We start from the raw sequence: 22,562 nt of genomic DNA on the forward strand, positions 1-22,562 counted from the left end.
GCAACACCTTCCTGACCAGTACAAACAAAAAGCCAACGACCTTATACAAGAGGGGAAATTGATCACAAATACCTCGATTAAATGTGCGCTCGACACGGCTGATACCGCATCTCGTGCCATGAACACTAGCGTTTTGTTGCACAGGCACGCTTGGCACCCAGTCTCCGGATTCAAACAGGAGGTGCAATCTGCAATTCTTAATCAGCCCTTTGATCAAGAGCATCTTTTCGGGCCCTCGGTTAACACATCTTTAGAAAAGATGAAAAAAGATATGGACACTGCTAAGTCCATGAGGGCCTTACAATTTCCTTCCCCTAGAGGTTCTTTTCGCTGCTCCTTCTACAGGGTGGCTCCAAAACTATTGGCTCAGAACATCCTTCTTCTTCCTATAAGAGCCCCACTCAAACGTCCTCCAAAGGATACTTTTGCGGAGGCTACAGAGGCAACAATCGTAATAGAAGAGGTCGTGGCAACAATAACCGCAACTACCAAACAGTGACTTCCCTGCATTTCCCCCCGATCATGCCACTCCTGTTGGGGGACGTCTCTCATAGTTCTTACCTGTCTGGAATTCAATCACAACAGACAAGTGGGTAAGACAAATTATCCAGTATGGTTATTGCCTGGAACTCAGCTCTACTCCCCCAAATATTCCTCCCAGACAATGTCCAATGTCCTCGGAACATCTGACACTTCTCAAACAAGAGGTTCTCTCTCTATTACAAGAACATGCAATAGAACTAGTAAAAGGACGGCTCTCAGGCCCATATTGGAACTCAGACCGCTAAACCTCTACATTCAGTCGGATCACTTCCACATGGTCTCTCTCCAACAGGTGCTCCCACTGCTTTAACAGGGCGACTTTCTCTCCACTCCACGCCTACTTTCATATTTCCATTCACCCCGCTCACAGGAAATATCTCAGGTTCGTGGTAGATGGCCAACACTACCAATTCAAAGTCCTCCCATTCGGGGTGACTACAGCACCCAGAGTCTTCACCAAGTGTCTCGCAGTAGTTGTGGCCCACTTACGAAGACAATACATTCATGTCTTCCCTTATCTGGACGATTGGCTCATAAAAGCCATCTCACACAGCAGCTGTGTGCAACACACACACAATACAATCCAACTGCTTCAGGACTTGGGATTCACGGTAAACCTCACCAAATCCCACCTCCAACCGTCCAGCAAACAACAATAGGGGCTACGACAGACACTTCAAAAGCTCCAGCATACCCCAACCCAGTCAGGATAAGCACCATACAAGCTCTAATAGCAACATTTCTGCCTCAACACTCACTACCAGCTCGAGTGTTCATGCAGCTAATCGGGATGATGGCCTCTTGCATTCTCATCGTCCCTTATGCAAGACTCCAAATGCGTCCCTTACAGGAGTGTTTGGCACGTCAGTGGAACCAGGCTCAAGGTCAGCTATCAGATCTGGTGTTGGTAGACGACCGCAACCATCGCTCTCTGCAGTCGTGGAACACACAAAACCTTTCCAAAGGGCATCCGTTCCTCGACCCGGTTCCACAGATAGTGCTAACAGCAGACGCATCACTCACCGGCTGGGGAGCTCATCTTCAAACCAATACCATTCAGGGCATGTGGACCCCTCAGCAAAAACAATTCCACATAATTTACCTGGAATTGTTGGCGGTCTTCCTACCGTTAAAATCTTTTCAACTCCACCTCGTAGGCAAAGCCGTCCTGGTCTGTACTGACAAAATGACAGCAATGTATTACATACAAAAACAGGGGGTGTGGTACTGTAAATTTCGGAACCATGTTGGTAGCATGGTCCTACCATGCCGATTTTGGTATCAGCCAACCGCAAATGACTAATGCGGTATGTATGAGTGTTTCCGTCATGTTTCCCCGATGAATTCACCGTGTATACGATACTACATATTAAACCCTCGGGTTCCATTTTAGAATGGTAACCATTTTGTGGTTGCCCTCGCATAGGCTGCGCATTAAAGCCATGTGTAGGCCTAATGGACACACAATCCTCCTGTGACTTCTTTGTGACCTGTGAAAACTGACTCCGCTGCCCGAGGTCAGTCCTGTCCGGCCGGTTCCTTTTACTACGGCCAAATGGGATTAGCATCAGGGCCCGACACATCATAAAGTCATGCTTCCCACACGAACCCTGACTAATCTCTTTCACACCTGACTCTGTTTCCTACTTTATGGCTTGTTTCACGAGAAGGAGGTGCCCGTTTTATTGGGGTCTGCTGATATCTGATGAGGGTTCTGAGCCTCGCTGGGTAAATAATTATGTGCTGTCCGAGCTGAAATGTGGGATTATCATCATGACTGTGCTTTTTCTTTGAAGCGAAAATATGTGAACAACCACTTGTAAAATAGGGGCGGTGTTGCTCAGAGCGTAATATTCTGTATATAAGAAAAGACTGGTTTTGGTTCGGGAGCAGTCTCCTGAGAACATACACAGTGTTGTACTTCTCGGATACCTGTGATTGGTCTGCAGCCAATAAATACGATCTTTGACTTCATCTAGAAGACTCTGTGTTTCTGTGGTCTGAAACAGGAAGAACTCGAAGTCTTCGGGTGTGTCCCCTGGCACCGCTGGGTTGGTTCTGAAAAACCCAGTACTTCAGTTGGCACCCAACGTAGGGCGATTTCAGCGGTACCGGTCCAAGCCAGAGGTTCGTGGGGAGCTTCGTGTGAAAATTCTGGAGGAAGGCCGCCACTTCATCGACTCCTGCATGTCGACGTGGTCCGAAAGTCTTTGCTGCGAGGTTCTCCGCGTCCCGACGGCTACGAAGGATCGCTGCCTTGACTATCGCCCTGTTTTGGACCCTTGATGATTTGGTAGAGCGAAACGATTTAACGAGTCTTCTAGTGACGTCATCGATACCTCAGTTAAGTATAAGTGGAGCGTCTCCCAGTCCTTAGTTTGGTTTTTAGTTTGGTATCCCTTTGGGATCGCTTTGATTTGGAACTTGCAAGTGCCAAAGCCGAAGGACTCGTGTATTCACGAGACTATCGTATTCGATAATCCTTTGAAGTTTGAAACTAGACTAGTGAGCGAAGATGCCTGGTTCTAGCATATTTGGAAATTTGTTTTTTCTGGGTTGTAATAAGGACTCCCGATTAGAGGATTCGTGTCCGGTTCCTCCAATTGGAACTCCAACTTATGAGCTTTATGTAAAACATGGCGTGGGCCCCATTACGTACAATGAAGTATGGATCCGATACACCAGGAAAGATGATGATTTAAAATGGCCCCAATATGGTAGTTTCGACACAGAGATCCTGGATAATCTAGAGGTTAAATTATTTAAAAAGAAAGCATGGCCGGCGATGTTTGATTCTTTCCGCCTATGGCGAAAGGAAGCCAAACAGAAAGAAATCAAATTGGCAAAGAAAAATAAAAGAGAGAGAGGTATGTCGATAATGCAAGCAGCTTTGCAGTTTAAAGATAATGAAGAAGAACAAATGAATGAGCAGTTGCGAAGGTAACGTAAACTAGTGATTGATAAATGCTACCCAGTTTTGCCGCCCCTTCAGCAAGATGCGTCAAAAGAAAAGGAGAAAGATCCCCTAATGTCACATTTGCTGAGTTCGCCATCCCCGTATGCGCAGAGTGCTACAGCACCTCCGCAACCCTTAAATGTACAGCCTCTAGTTAGTTTGCCGCAAGCCTTCCCGCAGCCGCCAGCTCCTCCTCAGCCGGCTCCTACCCCTACAGCGCAGCCCTCTCACGGGCTGCCGATTCCGCTACCTGTCTCTGTTTACCTAGTACATCAGCTGCCTCTCTCGACGCTCTTCCTGATACGATCTCTGTACCTGTCTCTGCACCCGTTTTTCTCCCCTCTGTCTTTCCCCCTGTTCTTGCCTCAACTTCACCTGCTACACGACAACGAATAGCTAGTGCGGTCACTAGTTTTATATCGCCTCTCTTCGGGTCATCTAGTACGACCCCTGGTTCACAACGTACGCAGTTGCGTAGTCAGCTGCCAGGGTCTGAAGAGAAAGAAGTATTAGACCACATGGCATATAAATGGATTGTTTATCCTTCAAGATATGATGTGGAATCTGTTGTAAATGTTTTTCATCAATGGGAAGCACCAAAACAGAGATACGTTTTCGAGAAAATGTGTGAATTCCTCTGTGAGGAATTGGAAGATCATGGTCTAGATTCAAGCCCGCAGGAGTTGTCATGTACGGTTCGATTTTGAGAAAGGCACGATTGTGGGCCCCGATGTTGATAGAGCAGTTACGACATTGTTGTCCTTCAGGAATGAGGATTGTCATCAGTCGTTGTTTGAACAGGAGTTCCCTGTAGGGAAAAAGGTAAAAGCGCGCCAATATCCGATGCGTGAGGTTCCTCCAGTTTGGAGACCTGGTGATTTGAATGCTAACCCACCTGTTCAGCCACATTTTCAGCGTGTTTGGGTACACGTGCCATGGAAGTGAGCTGAAGTAATAGCGCTTAAGCAGACATTGCCTGACCCCTGTAAAAACCCTGCAGGATATTATAAGGAGTTATCACAGACCGCAGAATCGTGTGTCATGAATTTAGCTGACATTGATATGTTGTTCGGGAATGTTGTTCCGCAGCCTTTGTAGGGATTGATTCGTAATGCAGATCATGCTGCAGAACTAGGTGACACATGGGCTAATATCATTGCTGCAGACACCAGACAAGTTGGTGGTGCCAAGCCTGAGCCCGCGGTAGCAGAACTCCCTGGTAGAATAATTAATTACATGAAAACGTTAATGCCCGCGATGCGGGTGAATTGGGATAAATTATCAGCATGCAAGCGGAAGAAAGATGAGTCAGTGTCCGATTTCTTCACCAGGTTCGAAGAAACTTTTATCGACCATAGTGGACAAGATATGAGTACGGAAGGCGGTCAACGATTATTTGTTGATAAATTTGTGCATAATTTACTTCCCGAGTTGTGCAAGAAATTGAAAGATTCTGAGAGTTCTTGGGCTGTTTCCTCTTCAGCACAAATACTGGCTACTGCACAGTATTACGAAAATAGGGATAAAGATGAGAAAGATAAAGCAGACAAGAAAACAAAAGAATTGAAAACGAAGGTTCTGTTACAACAGGCCTACCCACCACGCGGTAACTATCAGCAACCTCAGCAGTTTCAAAGAAACATGCAAAGGTTCGAATATTCCCAACCGCGTGTTCCTGTAGGTCCCAATCAATGTTCGTATTGTAAAGAAGAAGGTCATTTTAAGTATAGTTGTCCTATATTGTTGCAGCGTACGAATAATGCTTATGGCACGAGAGGTAGAGGTGGTCAGCAAGCTCCTAGAGGTAGAGGGCGTGGAAATGTTCCCCAGAACGCGCGTCCTCTTCCGCCTCAAAATACGATGAATAGTTTTGATCAGCAAGCCAATACAACTGGTAGGACGACTCAGTACTATAATAACGACTATTATGCAGAAGATGAAAATGCGGAAGGTAATGATTACTAGGACAGCCATAGACAAAGAGAGGGAGTTGTTTCAGTGCCAGTGGACCAGAGTGGACCGTATGTCAAGGTGTCAGAGTCTTTTCTATTGGATACTGGTGCTGCAAAGAGTTCTATTATGCACTCAAAACTCTCTGGCGCGCCTTTGTCTGGCGAAATGAATGTTTCAGTATGTTTTTCTGGCGCCCCGATTAGGAACCCGATCTCTAGTCCTATGCCCCTTTCTGTTGGACCTTGTGAGCTGAAAGCACCCCTTATCCTAACGACAGGATGTGGTGAAAACCTGTTAGGATTGGATTTGTTCAAGAGATTACATGCAACATTATATTGTTCCCCCTCGGGAGTACAACTTACACTGGGTAGGGAAGTGATTTCTTCAATGTATTTGTCGAAGAATAAACTGCCAGCTGAATTGTCATCTCTTCCGGATGTCCTTTGGGCTTCTGGTCTTAATGATGTGGGTCTCTTAGAAGTCCCGCCATATGTGGTCACTTTGAAAGCCAATGTTAAATTGCCACGCATTCCCCAGTACAAGATCTCTAATGAAGGTGAGAAAGCGTTGTTAGCGATCATCTATGACTTGATTGAAAAGGATGTAATTGAAGAGACAGGAGGGAACGTTTGCAATAGTCCGGTTCTGCCTGTTTTAAAACGTACTGACCCTTCTCAGCCACCTGTTTACAGATTTGTGATCGATCTTAGAGAGGTCAATAAGATAGTTGTGCCCCAGTTTCCAGTTGTCCCTGATATAACTGCCTTGTTAACTATGATTCCAGCTTCCGCTGCTTGGTTCTCAGTGATCGATTTAAAGAATGCTTTCTTTAGCATCCCGATTGCAGAGGAGAGCAGGGATATTTTTGGTTTTAGTCTAGGAGGTCGAAGCTTCAGTTTTAAACGCGCTCCACAGGGCTACTGTGAAAGTCCATCAATATACAGTCAGGCGTTAAAAGCGCAGCTTGATACAATTGTTCTACCTAGTGGTGCTACCCTTATTCAGTATGTTGACGATTTACTAATCGCCGCGGATACTGAGGAGATTTGTAAAGAAGCTATATTGTCATTGTTGCGTCATTTGTCTACCTTTCATCACAAAGTGTCTCTCTCAAAACTGCAATATTGTCGACAAGAGGTGACCTACTTAGGCCATCTCTTGTCGAAAGAGGGAAGGAAATTGACCCCAGAAAGAATTCAGGCCATTGCACAATTGAGCGTGCCAAGAACACAGAGAGAAGTGCGTGCTTTCTTGGGTATTACTTCATACTGTAGGCAGTGGATCCCGAGTTTTTCTTTGCTGGCAAAACCTTTGATAGCATTAACATGTAAAGATACCCCGAATCCCGTCCCGTGGTCTGAAGAGTGTCAGAAAAGTTTTTCGGAATTGCGTAATGCATTATGTTCAGCTCCTGTGTTGGGTACCCCCGACTACAGTAAGCCCTTTACGTTGTATGTTCACGAGAAAGAAGGTTGTGCATTGTCAATGCTGACAGTCTTTTGGAGACCAACAGCGTCCATGCGCATATTTTTCGTCGATTTTGGATCCGGTAGCTAAGGCATTGCCGAGTTGCTTGAGAGCCACAGCGGCAGCAGCTGTGTCTATTCGACAGTCTGCTGGGTTAGTAATGAACAACACGTTGATTGTGATGGTTCCACACGCAGTGGACACGTTATTAAACAGGACCAAGACACAGCACTTAACTAATGCTCGATTGTCAGGTTATGAGTTAACACTGTTAGCGAGTCATGTGCACATTAAGAGGTGCAACACGTTGAATCCAGCTACTTTACTGCCGATTTCAGCAGACACAGATGAGATTGAACAACATGATTGTCTGTTCAGAACAGAAGAAGAAACAAAAGGGAGAGTGGACCTTAAAGATACTCCCCTGGTTGAGTGTGATGGTACCTTATGGGTGGATGGTTCGTGCTTCAAACTTCCGAATGGTGATACGACTGCTGCATATGCTATCACGACTTTGCACACGATTGTTGAAACTGCACGTATACCTCATAATTCGGCTCAGGCAGCAGAATTAATTGCCCTTACAAGAGCATGCGTGTTGTCGAAAGGAATGAAAGTGAACATATATACTGACAGTCAGTATGCCTTTGGCGTGGCCCATAGTTTTGGGCGCTTGTGGAAAGAACGTGGGTTCCTGACTTCGCATGGAACTAAGATTCAGAATGGTCAGTTGGTGAATGATCTCCTTGAGTCATTGACCTTGCCATTACAAGTTGCGATTGTGAAATGCAGTGCCCACAAGAAAGTTACCGATGATGTTGGTCGTGGTAATGCATTTGCTGACGAAGTTGCGAAAGAAACAGCAAAAGATGTTACAACTCGAATGTATGTTGCAGGCCCTGCAAGATGGGTTGGTGATGTTGGAATGTGTGAAGACACGATACAGATTGTGAAGTCCCTTCAAGCTGAAGCCACAGAGAAAGAATTGAGTATGTGGAAAGAAGGTAAGGGTAAATTGGATGAAAATGGTTGTTGGGTTGATTTGTCAGAACACCGGCGATGGTTATTACCTGATGCATATGTGCTTCCAGTGGTTACGATGGCACATGGAATGGCGCATATCAGTGTGAAAGGGATTTGTAAGTTGTTGGCTCCAGTATGGCAGAATGCTGGAATTCCCAAGTGTGCAGAGAATGTGGTCAAAAATTGCATGGTATGTTTGAAATACAATCCTGGTAGGGGAACCCCAACTCCAGCTGGTCATTTTGCGCCTCCAACGTATCCGTTTGAGGTTTTGCAGCTAGATTTCATCCACATGGAAAGGTGCAACAATTTGAAATATGTACTTGTTGTTGTTTGCGCTTTTTCAATGTGGATAGAGGCATATCCCTTAAAAGACAATACTGCCTTATCAACAGCTAAAGCCCTTGTCAAGGAATTTTTCCCCAGGTTTGGAATGCCAAGAATGGTATGGAGTGATAATGGGAGTGAATTTGTGGGACGAGTGATGAAGAATGTATGTGAAGGACGAGGTATAAAGCAGAAATTCCACGCTGCCAATCACCCCCAATCAGCTGGACTAGTAGAGTGTTACAATGGCACTTTGAAACTTAAGTTGGCTAAGATTCAAGCAAGTTCTGGTCTTAAATAGCCTGATGCTTTGCCCTTAGCACTCCTATCAACAAGAATGACTGCGCATTCACGAGTGGGACTTAGTCCCTACAAAATCGTGTTTGGCCGCCCGGCCAATATATGGGGAGTGCCAAGGCCTACAAAATTCAGTGAGATCGAACATCCAGTACTGCTTGATTATTTGTATGAATTGACGGCTAAATTGCGTGTTTTACACCAACAGGTGCATGATACTCTGCCTCAGGTCTCTGAAGCTCCAGGACATCCTATCAATCCTGGATCATGGGTGCTGGTCAAAAACTTCAAGAGGACAAAGAATGATGAGCCCCGTTGGACCGGCCCCCATCTCGTCCTCCTCTCGACGAGATCGGCTGTTCGAGTGAAGGGGAAAAAGAACTGGATACACGGCGTTCACTGCAAGAGGGTCCCTTTGCCTTTGCCTTACGACCAGTGGGTCCAGGAAGGGACCGCTGACTCAGAGACTGAGACTGTGCCTCGTTTTCTGCCGTTTAGCGATGCACGAGTAAAAGGAACGCTTTCTGAGAAGGAAAGCGATGACATCTTGCAAGAAGCTGTGCCACCGTCAATTCGATTGGACACTACCGAGCCTGAACTCTTGTTTCAAGACCAAACAGTACCTACAAGAAGTCGTTACAATTTGAGACCGACAACTATGGACAAATAAAAAAACATTTTCTTTGATATTTTTTTGAGTAGTGCAGCTCTCTCTTCCATCTGAGAAACTTTCTTATTTTTTTATTATTTTTTTTTTTTTCGAACCGACATCCGGGTTCAGCTGAAGGGTCGCGGTGCCAAGACTTTGGGGTACAAGCCGGAGACGTTAGGTCAACGGTCTGGTTGGTCTAGGGCGTTCCCTGGACTGACAGGTGTACTCCTTAGCAGAAGACACTCATCCGCCGCGAACAGCACGATTAGAGGATGGAGTTTTTCGAGATGAAGAGACCCGCTGAGGAAATAAATTTTAAGAGCAGAATATGTAAAGTAATGAATAGCAAACGTTTTGTAATATTATGTCTGTTTGTACTATTTAGCATGATGAGGTTTTCTTTAGGTTATGTATTGTTGTCTTTTCAGGTGCCGTTTGCACCCACTATACAGCCCATACCTCCTCCTACTGTTCCCTCACACTCTTTCCACCCTCTGTCTGAACACGAACAAGCCAGACGTTCTGAGTTCGTAAACAATTCGTTTATTCAACTCCTGCACCAGCACCAACTAGTTATGAACACAACAAATTGCTGGGTGTGTGGTTTGATGCCGCATACCATCGATAGGGGTATCCCGTATCTAGTGCTGCCGTTTAGCTATAATGGGTCATCATGGGCATTCCGGACTATGTTTCTTTTTGCACTTGAGACCTATTCCCCACGACCACCGCGTTCCAATAGACCTAGCACGAACAATAAAGCCTTGATGAGAGGAGTTGCTGATAAGAGTAGAGATATCGATGCATATTCATCTATTCCCAAGGATGAGTTGCGAGCTTATGTGGGTTGGAACGCGACGGGGTATAGCATTAATCTAGGCGAGAAACAGCGTAAAAGTTCATCTCCGATTTGGGTCGTACCCCACATAGGTCGGTTCTGTTTACAAGGCAATGGTCAGAATCCAAGAGCTCAATTAGGGAAGAGTGACTGTGCTGAAATGTACATTTTTCCATCACAGTTTTCCCCTGCGTTTTTGGCTGCCAAGTGTACATACTTTGTTTGTAATGACCGAGCATATACGTGGTTGCCCCCTGATTTCTCGGGCACGTGTTATGTTGCAAATTTGCTACCACCGACATTTACTGCCGCCTCTGATTATCACAAGACCAGAGTTGTGAGAGGCGTTGTTAGTAAGGAAGATCCTGCCGGTCAGGAAGCGGGAGACTTTTTCCTGGGTTTCCTGCCGTTTTGGGGACCAATGGTCAATAGTAGGAACCTGAGACAACTGACTCGTGTAGTTGAATCCACTGTTAATGTAACGGCTGGTGCCCTTGGTAACTTGACAGCTGAGCTCCAAGCGGATCGCCTCATGATGTTGCAGAACCGTATGGTTCTAGATGTCATACTTGCAGACCGTGGTGGAGTATGTAAGGTTATCCAATCAAGCTGCTGTATTTTCATACCAGATAACGCTCCGACAGTCTATCAGGCCATTTCCAAACTGCATAAGATTTCCGAATCCATTCATGTGGATAAAGGAGACTGGTCGATGATGGGGTGGTTCTGGGGACTGATATCAGCTTGGGGATGGAAGATTCTAATAGTCATTGGGGCGATCTTAGCCATTCTTTTCCTGTTCTGTCTATGTATACAGTGTGCTCCTGTAATGTGTAGCCTCTGTGTTACATTATGTGTAAGGAAACCTGTATCAAAGGACGAGCTAATCAATAGGATGATGCTACAGCAACATCTTCATGACTTTATGAATATAGACCTGGACTCAGATTAGTATGAGTATAGTTATTGCCTATGTAAGGGCAAAAGGAGGGTCTGTGGTACTGTAAATTTCCGAACCATGTTGGTAGCATGGTCCTACCATGCCGATTTTGGTATCAGCGAACCGCAAATGACTAATGCGGTATGTATGAGTGTTTTCGTCATGTTTCCCCAATGAATTCACCGTGTATACGATACTACATATTAAACCCTCGGGTTCCATTTTAGAATGGTAACCATTTTGTGGTTGCCCTCACATAGGCTGCGCATTAAAGCCATGTGTAGGCCTAATGGACATGCAATCCTCCTGTGACTTCTTTGTGACTTGTGAAAACTGACTCCGCTGCCCGAAGTCCGTCCTGTCCAGCTTGTTCCTTTTACTACGGCCAAATGGGATTAGCATCAGGGCCCGACACATCATAAAGTCATGCTTCCCACACGAACCCTGACTAATCTCTTTCACACCTGACTCTGTTTCCTACTTTATGGCTTGTTTCACGAGAAGGAGGTGCCCGTTTTATTGGGGTCTGCTGATATCTGATGAGGGTTCTGAGCCTCGCTGGGTAAATAATTATGTGCTGTCCGAGCTGAAATGTGGGATTATCATCATGACTGTGCTTTTTCTTTGAAGCGAAAATATGTGAACAAGCACTTGTAAATAGGGGCGGTGTTGCCCAGAGCGTAATATTCTGTATATAAGAAAAGACTGGTTTTGGTTCGGGAGCAGTCTCCTGAGAACATACACCGTGTTGTACTTCTCGGATACCTGTGATTGGTCTGCAGCCAATAAATACGATCTTTGACTTCATCTAGAAGACTCTGTGTTTCTGTGGTCTGAAACAGGAAGAACTCGAAGTCTTCGGGTGTGTCCCCTGGCACCGCTGGGTTGGTTCTGAAAAACCCAGTACTTCAGTGGGACACACACTCTACAGCTTTTGCACCTAGCTCAAAGCATATGGAAATGGGCCAGTCCTCAAAACATATTGCAGAACACCTCCCAGGAGTACACAATCAGATTGCAGATCTGCTCAGTCATCAAAGTCAGCAGATCCACAAATGGGAACTTCATCCTCAAGTTCTGCTTCCATTCTTTCAAATGTGAGGCCAACCAGAAATAGACCTGATCGCCACACGCCAAAACGCAAAATGTCCAAGCTTTGCATCCAGTTATCCATACCCATTGACCAAAGGCAATGAGCTATGGATGAATTGATTAGGCAAATTTGCTTACGCTTTTCCGCCTCTCCCGCTCATTCCACTAGTGGTTCAGAAGCTCAAAGAGCATTCCCTCACAATGATCCTGATAGCTCAAACATGGGCCCGACAGCCATGGTTCACAACCCTCTTGGAACTATCAGTAGTTCCTCATCAAAAGCTACGCCTCTCACCCAAGCTTCTCACTCAGAACCATGGAGAGATAAGGCATCCAGATCCCAGTCAACTCAGCCTTGCGATCTGGCACCTAAAATCTTAGAGTTTGGCTACCTCAATCTCCCATTAGACTGCATAAACATCATTAAAGACGCTAGAGGTCCTACCACTAGAGCTTGCTATGCCACAAAGTGGAAAAGATTTGTAATTTACTGTACAAATAACAAAATCAAACCACTAGATGCTTCTATTCAAAACATCATTTGTTACCTTTTGCATTTACAACAATGTAACCTAGCGTATACATCCATTAGACTACATCTCGCTGCTATCTAGCAGCCTATCTCCAAAACAGACAACACTTGTCTTTGTTCAGGGTACCAGCTATCAAAGCATTTATGGAAGGACTTAAAACAATAATTCCACGTAGAGTTCCACCCTCTCCAGTATGGAACTTTAATGTGGTCCTTACCAGACTCATGGGTCCCCCATTTGAACCTCTGCATAAATGCGAATTACACTTTCTCACCTGGAAAGAAGCCTTCCTGATTGCGATCACCTGTCTCAGAAGAGTCAGAGAACTCCAGGCATTAACCATACAAGAACCATTTCTGCAAATCCATCATAACAAAGTGGTTCTTAGGACTAACCCAAAATTTCAACCTAAAATCGTGTGTACTTTCCACCATAACCAGTCTGTAGAACTCCCAGTGTTTTTCCCTCTACGAGACTCAGGAATTGAACAAGCTCTTCACACGCTAGACGTTAAAAGAGCAATACTTTACAACATTGAAAGAACAAAATCCTTTAGAAAGACCAAACAACTTTTTGTGGCTTTCTCCCCACCTCATAAAGGCAATCCTAGCTCAAAAACAGGGATTGTAAGGTGGATTGTTAAATGCATCCAAATATGCTATGCTAAAGCCAAACGCACGTTAACAATTCCCCTAGAGTTCACTCCACACATAAACTAATGGCATCTATGACATTCTTAAGGAACATTCCCCTAGATGACATCTGCAAAGCAGCAACTTGGTCTACACCACACACGTTCACAAAACACTATTGTGTAGACGTGCAAGCAAAACAAAAAGCTAGTGTGGGCCAGTCTGTATTAAGAACACTTTTTCAAACCACTGCAACAGATACAGGTAGCCACCTCTAACAGGATAACTGCTGTATAGTCTATGCACAAGTATACAATCTACAGCTCATATGCCTCGAACGGAAAATGCTACTTACCAGTATGCATCTGTTCTTGGCATGTAGAGCTGTAGATTAGTATACGCCCACCCGTCTCCCCGGATACCTCTATCTGTTCCAGTACTATCTTACTTAGATACATTACACATGGACATCCTTTTCTATTTCTTACTAAATCCATCATAACCGTCCATGGCAATACAATCTGGAGATGGAGTCGATACCCATGCGCACTATCGTCCTAAGGAGTCACCTACCTCGTGACTCCAAAGACTTCTTCTAAGACAAAGACAAAGTGCAAACATCTGAGCCCAACACCAGATGGCGATCTATACAAATACAACTATACAGCTCTAAATGCCAAGAACAGATGCATACTGTTAGTTGCATTTTCCTCATTGTATTTTCTCTTTTTTTTATACTTAGAAATTCCAGCATTAAAGGCGTTTGCCATCCAGACTGCCCTGCGATGTGGCATGGTTGCTACTGAAAAAGTAATCCGAAGTGTGGCCTCCATTACAAGTCATATCATCAGCAATTTGACAAATCAGAAAACACAGGTAACTATGAGATTTTCCTATTAGTATAAATGTAAGTAAAGGTGTACTTTACTACTTTTCATTCAATACACGATGCACAGAATCCCTACCTCCTTTCATCACATGCAGCAATCACTGAGGGAACGTGTGCTGTAAGAAATAGCTGGAGCCCTCAAAAAAGTCTGTTTCTCCTGCACTGGACACTGGATCTATCTTTGGTTTACATGCCTTAAAGCTTTCAAGTCATCATGAACAGAAAATCCTTCATAGCAACATATTTTTCCCTTATGTCTGAAACATGCCATAAAACAAAAATCTCTTTTGAAACTGTTGTCCAACCTGTGTAGCGTACAAAACGTTTTCAAAGGACCCTCAAATTAAAAGCTTGATACTGTTTGCACTTTGATCATATCCTACAGTACTGACATTTTTTAACAAGCATTGAAAATGCAATAGGTCTCGCTTTTGATTACGTTAAAGGCATTTGCTTTGCTAATGGTATTGTATAGCAAAGCAAATGGCTTTAACTTAATCAAAGGCGAGACCTATTGCAATTTTAATGCTTGTTTTAGTCTCCAAAGGGTATATATTGACAAATTGTTACTACTGCTTTGTGCCCAAATTTCATCTACCGCCACTTTTAGTACTTTGCTTTTCCTCATGAGGGCCAGTGATATTCTTAAGCACTAGTGTGATGTAATCTGTTTTTCATGCGCTTACTTTTAGACAAGCAACAATACACCACTTTAGGTTAGCCCCGATTATGTATTTGTTAGTAGAATGCCTCGTGCAGTGAAGATGCTAGCTTTGTTACTGCTTGACTTGTATAGCCGTGACTTGACTGAGAATGTAAAGCTATGCAGTATGAATTATGGTGAATTAGACAAGGCTTGAATACTTGCTGATTACTCTACAATCACACACTTGATCAGTTTGCTGCCTTTAACTAAAACGCATTGGGGTTTTAGACCAGTGACATGACCTAACCGTCTGAAAATAATCAATATATCTAGTAATTGACGCTATCCTATGATTGCAATGAATAGACTCACCTTAATTCCCTGTCATAATGAAAGAAAATTGTCGCCTTGTTTATCTCACCCTTCTGTGTTTTTCTTCGCAAAGGACTTACTATTTTCTAATGCTGTCTGGTGAGACAGCAGCCTCAGTCGTGCTTGCTCCCTCTTCCCATCACAGCGGTTTGCCCCACCCCATGGCCTGGGTTTAGCTTGGGGATTATGTTTGCTCAGGGAGTTAAACAAGATGCTGATTGCTCCCTGCAACTCCCAATAGAAGGGGCATTTACATCGGCTAGCTACTGAAATTACGGCCATCTGCTGCTTTATTGCCAAGCTCTGAACTTCCCATGTTTAAGTGATTAACCTTTTTTTGTGGTATTAGGAAACACCCACCCACTCTCCCTGTTTTTCTTTGGTAGATCATGTAGCAACTTCGGCTTATGCCCTCATTACAAGTTGCATGTTACCGGTGCAATGCAAACTCCACATATTAAATTAGCATTAGTGTGTGTTAATACCATGAATAACTAGTTTACTCCCGGAATGGGGAATTACTGTGCATACTTGTTTTGGGAGTTTAGTACTCCGATTTGCCACCTGCTGTAAGCCCACTCCACATTGTTGCTTGCCTGTCCGTGTCTTGCATTGTTGCCTTTTCACCAGTGCTTGCCCCATCCTACAGCGAGGCCCCACCCGCGCTTCCCACAGGCAGGCGACAGGAAAGGAAAACCAATGCATCTTGTCTGTGTACTGATTCATACTAAATCTCTTTACTTCTAAATCCTCCAGAGTACAGTTGTTCGTTGTTTTCTCCGTCTTCTGTACCGTGTGCGCAGATCATTTATTGTTATAACCGTTTGTTTTTCGCGCACGTAAAGCATGAACGGTTGTTACAATAAGCATGAGGTGCACAGTTTAACAACACTCAATGTGCCAACCTTGGAAGGATGAAAGTGGGAGGCCCCCCGTCAACAGTCCACCTGGTCACCGTCCGATTTCGCGCCCCTCTCTCTCTCTGCAACGGCGCTCAGTTCGAGGAGGTGTCTCACCAGGTAATGCGGAGGCATTGCTTCAGGTGGAAACATTACACGTTTAGGCCGCCCGCACACCTGCCTTCAGGTGGGGTGGAGAACTTAAACACGAGAGGTAGAGGAGCTGCGAGTGAGTGGCTAACAAGACGTATCTACATAGATCAACGTGGGGACATGGCTGGCACAAGGGCATGGCTGCCGAGGGGACATGGCTGCTGAGGGGACATGGCTGCCGACGGGACATGGCTGACACGGGAACATGGCTGACACGGGAACATGGCTGACACGGGAACATGGCTGACACGGGGGCATGGCTGAGACGAGAGCATGGCTGACACGGTAACATGGCTGACATGGGGGCATGGCTTACACGGGGCATGGCTGCCACAAGAACAACAACAGGGCATGGCTGCCATGAGGACATGGCTGACACGAGGACATGGCTGACACGGGGGCAACACCAGGGCATGGCTGCCAAGAGGACATGGCTGACACGGGGGCAACACCAGGACATGGCTGCCACGAGGGCATGGCTGCCACGGGGGCAACACCAGGGCATGGCTGCCACGAGGACATGGCTGCCACGAGGACATGGCTGACCCCAGGGCATGGCTGACACCAGGGCATGGCTGACACGGGGGCAACACCAGGGCATGTCTGACACGGGTGTATGGCTGACACGAGGACATGGCTGCCACCAGGGCATGGCTGACGCGGGGGCATGGCTGACGCGGGGGCATGGCTGACGCGGGGGCATGGCTGACGCGGGGGCATGGCTGACACGGGGCAACACCAGGGCTTGGCTGCCACCAGGGCTTGGCTGCCACCAGCGCTTGGCTGCCACCAGCGCTTGGCTGCCACCAGAGCATGGCTGCCACCAGAGCATGGCTGCCACCAGAGCATGGCTGCCACCAGGACATGGCTGACACCAGGACATGGCTGACACCAGGACATGGCTGACACCAGGGCATGGCTGACACCAGGGCATGGCTGACACCAGGGCATAGCTGACAAGGGGGCAACACCAGGGCATGGCTGCCACGAGGACATGGCTGACACGAGGGCATGGCGGACACGAGGGCATGGCTGACACGGGGGCATGGCTGACACGGGGGCATGGCTGACACGGGGGCATGGCTGACACGGGGGCATGGCTAACGCAGGGGCATGGCTAACGCAGGGGCATGGCTAACGCAGGGGCATGGCTAACGCAGGGGCATGGCTAACACCAGAGCATGGCTGATACGCTGAAATGCTAGAAGCAATCGGAGCTTCACTTTACTCTACGCCACTGCACTATTTCCTTCGGCCACCCATGCACACTCACTGCCTTTGTACCTCTTATCTCCACCCGGTTTCCTGACGCCGAATACGCACACAGAGACCTGGTCGTGCCATTACACGCCCTAACAATTCACCTAGGAACGGTCCCCACAGTAATTCATTCGTGGGCTTTTTCACCCTGTCAAAAACAGATGCATTTTATTTTACTTGTAAGGAGACCAAATCCTTTCGGCCAGTATGTGACCTACAAACCCATCCGCACAACCTCCCTTCATTAAAAGACCGTCAGCCAGCGTCCGGGTTGAGTAGCCGTGTTTGCTCTGTCTCACCTCCACCGAGCGGTATTACACATTCCCGTGCATTGGCTTGCAGCCACCTTTCGATAGCGGCGTTTTTGCTCTCCGAGATGTGTAGATTTTATGATAGCAGCGGGCGTTTTGATTGATATGAGATATTAGGTGTTGGTTTGTGTTGTGCTCCCACAAGGCTTCTTGGATTGCAGTACTCTTTTTCTCCTTATCAATGCTGTAATCAGGACGAGGGCTCCCTCGGTGATGTTAGACTTGCAATGCTGCTACAGCAATTTGGCTTGATGGATTTCGCTTTGCATTAGGGCTCGTGCCTTACACAGTCTGTAAATAGAGTGCACGAGGCAAGCCTTGCTGACCTGCCCGTTGTAGAGACAGTTCGGCAGAATGTGTCGGGTGCAGCAGTTGCCCTGCTTGTACCGTAGAATCAGCATAGATTCAACTCCAAAATCTTGTTTTCATTTTAGGGAGAATGTATTTTATTCCCCTGTGGTGTTTCTTGACAAAGCAAGCCAGGGTTATAATTTACTGCTGCCATTTCCCGGGTAACAGATCACGACACTGCGTGACTGCATAAAACAAGTACAACTGCGCAGCCGGGAGGAGGAACAGTGACGTCTCTTTGGAGAGAATGCGGCTTGAAGGCAGCGTGATTTGTCATACATGCCCAATCACAGAGCCGGACTAGCGCGTGCAGGCAGCGTGACGGAGAGCCCTCATGAAGACTTTTCTTATCTGCTTGTTAAATAAACAAGCAGATAAGAAAAGTCTTAACGACAGCCGTAAATCAGGCGAGCCAGTCTATCAAAAAAGTCAAAGGGAGGCAACGAAAAACCCTCCTTTCCAATGGGAAGCCAGTGTTTACCATAAACGCTGACGCTACCCAATGGAAATGAGGGGCGGGGCTCGAGTCCCCTTCTCGAAACTGACTTGTTCACTATAGCTCTCGCAGGCGAGGAGCGCTTGCGCGCTCCAACGCCAGGCGAGACCTATAAAGGTCTTTACCAAAACTTTTAAGAACAGAGAGGGCGGTTGATTTTCACCTTTAAAGAGTGTCACTCTCCGAAAATATTTTTGTTTCCTTTAACAGCTATGTTTCATAACTTATGCAACCTAATTTTAAGGGAGAACCCCACCGAGTGTTGCCATTGTTGTGTTATCTCAAGTTTCCCTGCCGTCAAAATATTGAATGTGAGGCACCCCATATAGGAATGCAAGTATATACCCCAAGTCTCTGTTTTCACTCCTCTTCCCCAGTAACATCGACAATGGGTTGATTATGTGATAACTTAATGTGGGTCAAAATTTCGTTCCAGAAAATTTATATTATGTTAGTAGTTTGTTCCGTTCTTCTGTTTCATTGTGTAGAGCACTGGTACTCTTGGGTGGTAGGTGCTATATAAAAATGCAAAAAGATAAAATAAAGCTCTGCTGACTGGTTTGAGGCTATTTTATGTAATTGGGACCCTTGAAACCTCTTCCATATTTTACAGTAACCTAGAAAATATTTTCCATATTTCATGGGTCGCTTTGAAATGTTAGTTAATGTTACATTTGTGGGTGTCTGTATTGCACAAAATGCAGTGATATAAAACCTGTATCTCACGGTTCCTGGTGAAAACACAGGTTTCATCATCGTAATGACAGCCCCAAATGACTCAGAAGAGCTTTTCTGTTGTCAGTGCTTCTAAGAGTATGTAACAAGCTTATCTAAATTATCTGGTACATTCTGCAATTTATTATCATCATCCATTTGAGCTTGAAATAAACTGTTTTGTGAAATCTGCATATGCTTCAATTGCTGTAAATCCATGACTATGTGATAAACAATACAACTACAGCCTTGCATAAATACACATGCCAAGGGAATTGTTTTAGCAACAATTTATATGTGCAAAACAAAACGTAAACTTTCTAATTCCAGTCAGTGCCCCAGTTAACTGTATTTTGAAGAAAGCACAATTATTAATATAAATATCTAACAATGAACACATAATATTACAAATACATAATGAGTAGCATGTGTAATATGGTCCTATATTGCCACCTTGGGGTTCTAGTGACACACGCAAACCACTTGGTCTTGAGCTTTGTGATTTATGAACTCAATGGAACCCCTCAGTCGGAATGTTGGACTATATTATAGTTTACATTTCATTTTCTTAATTTAGGTTCATAAAAAAACAAAAAAGGCAACAATGTACAATCATATGTGAATAAAACCAAATACATATATGTACATATAAAAACACTAAGTTCATGAAAATGCTAAAAACAGGTTGCAGTCCTCTTGGCAGAGATGTGTGAAATTTAAAATATCCTTGGAGTCCTTTCTTAGGCGACAATTTTCTTGGACCCCAGATACCATATAACTGTTAAAAATTTACCAATTGAAAAGACATCCGGAGCATTTGTGTTCTTTCTGCATGCTCTCAGTGCTGTAAATGGTCACTAAAGCCCATCAATTTGCACAGGGGCCTAATCCGGTGTGTACATTGCTTTGCATATGCTGTGCAAAAAAATACAACTTGTTCAATGTACTCTGGAACCTCACATCCCATAGGACATGTATTGGATAAGCGTGACCCCGTCTTACAAAGGCAAGTGAAGGAATTCTATTGGTAATGTACCCATTCCAAACTTGATAAAAAGTGCTTGTGTAGAGGGTTTAGGAACCATATCTAAATACATGCCGTACTCAAAACCACAATTAAATTAAAGAAAAACGTCAGGCTATCCAAAACGGTTGTAGAATTTTTTTCTCCCAGCACATAGTCCCAGCAGGACACTTTGAACTTTTCAATCTTAGGGGCTTTCCCCAAACTCCCCCCCCCCCCCCCCCCACCCAGTATAAGCTTGTATAACTAAATCTTTATGTATGCATCGGATCCTAGCGGCACACAAACCCTCTAATAAGCCTTGTCGCCATTCCCTGTAGGGATCTCCTTCTTCATGACCCACACCCTTAATCAATACTGAATCGGTCTCAATGCTGCAATATCAGAAATGGATCTCAAATTTAGATTCATACGAATGGGGAGTGTGGGGGTGTGCAGTGGAATTTTTAGAAGGGATTTTAGGAAACTCTTCTTGGCACTTTCCATTGTCTCCAACTTCCAGTGGCCCAAGATGTCTGCTCCATAAGAGCTGCCTCACAAGCTTGGCTTTTATAGTTTTGCAAAGGAGGAAAAATAGGAAAAGGTGAACTGTTCGCAAACCATATGATAGACCCTGTGGACTGTTTTAAATTTGCATTTTGTGCAATGAAAGCACCCAAACACAAAGTATTTTACATAAAAACTAATGTTTAGAAAAACAATGGAGTTGGGGAGCTCCTTTTGGGACCTCCTCATTTAGACCTGTGGTCGGTGTGTGCCTACTCTGCTCCCTTATGGGCTTTTCAATTTTTTCTTAGTTAGGACTCTGTGACAGAGCACCTCTTTAAATGCTAATTTCTTTGAAAACACCTGAACAGAGTTACACCAAAATACAAAAAAAGCACGCTTTCTTAGTAAATGTCTAACGTTTTGCCGAATTCTGTTAATTCCATTCAACCTTTTTATTAATGAATCAGAGAACAAAGTTTCCAATGCAAATTAACATTAGAAATCTCACTTTTTAAACCTCCTACTCCCCACCCCCGTTTTCTTGGCCGCTGCTTGACTGATCAGCCAAACCTTTTGTTAAAGAAGCAGAGGTCCTTTTTTTTGGAGGGTTGGGGGGACGTTTTGTGCAAAGTCAAAAAATGGCGTCAGAGTTATTAGCAAACTCTAACCTAATTATAACATTGGCAACCGCCACAATGTAAAATAATATATATATATATATTATCTACTGGCGGTCGCCAGTAGATAGTTATAGTTAGGACCGTGTTTCCATAGGAAATCCGCAACATTCTATTTGGAATAACTTTGGCGCCGGTCGACGAATCCTCGCGAAATTTTCAAAACTAATGGGGCGCTACGCTCCGCTCCTACCCTGAAAGTCTCGGGGGGATTCGTCAAGCGGGGGCTGAGAAAAAAGGGGGGTCCCAAAACGCGTTTTCCCCATGCATTTTTCCATAGGACCTTTAGACACAGCTACAGCCCGAACGGCTGAACAGAATTACTTGAAATTTGGCAGAGAGGTAGTCCTCAGGTCAAGGATGTGCGTTTTGTAGGTCTGGTGTAAATCTGTTCAGTAGGTCCTGAGAAAATAGCATTTAAATCAATATATATATATCTGTAAGCGCGCTCCGTGCGCTTACCGTAAGCTTACCGTACGCGTACGGTGCCACGCACGAGCTCAATTCTGATTGGTGGTTACATGACTGTAAATATTCGAATCGGTCGAAATCAGGAAGTGTCGGCCGCCATTTTCTGTCTCTCGCACTGAGAAACAAAGGTGGGGAACGTGAAACGGGGGCAACGAAGAGAGTTGCAGACCCCCTAGTGTTTGTCAGGGGGTCCAAGAAGGACCCAAAAGTACGAAAAATAAATTTAATAATTTTTTTAAAAAATCGCGGGGTACGCGTACGGTAAGCTTACCGTACGCGCACGGCAAAAAAAATTTAAAAAATAAAAATAAAGAAGTAGCAATCACATTTATTATATAAATTAAAGGACCCACAAGGGAGAAAAAAACAAATGTTACTGCGTAAAAAAAGACGAGGCGCGCATGGCATGGACTGCGCAACGTGGGCGCTCGGTGCGCGAAGCGCACCCAGCGCCCACAGCGCGCGCAAGGTGCGCGAAGCGCACCGTGCGCGCTGGGTGTGCGCATAGTGAAAAACCAGAAAAAAAAATTAAAAATAAAAACATAACTTAGCATTTA

General features: G+C 45.1%; 1 protein-coding gene across 6 annotated transcripts in view; it reads left to right on the forward strand.

Annotated features, from left to right (window-relative positions):
• Positions 1–22,562, forward strand: part of NUGGC (nuclear GTPase, germinal center associated) — a 1,337,967-nt gene that overhangs the window by 885,702 nt on the left and 429,703 nt on the right. For all 6 annotated transcript variants that reach the window (XR_014961415.1, XM_085604518.1, XM_085604516.1 and 3 more), the window contains one exon: positions 13,996–14,129. Coding sequence is in view for 5 of the 6 variants with exons in the window: in XM_085604518.1 (XP_085460644.1) it covers positions 13,996–14,129 (134 nt within the window). In the remaining variant the exon portion in view is untranslated. The remainder of the gene's footprint in view (positions 1–13,995; positions 14,130–22,562) is intronic.

Source organism: Triturus cristatus, chromosome 5_1 (assembly GCF_964204655.1).
Source record: "Triturus cristatus chromosome 5_1, aTriCri1.1, whole genome shotgun sequence".
NCBI classification, from domain to species: domain Eukaryota; kingdom Metazoa; phylum Chordata; class Amphibia; order Caudata; family Salamandridae; genus Triturus; species Triturus cristatus.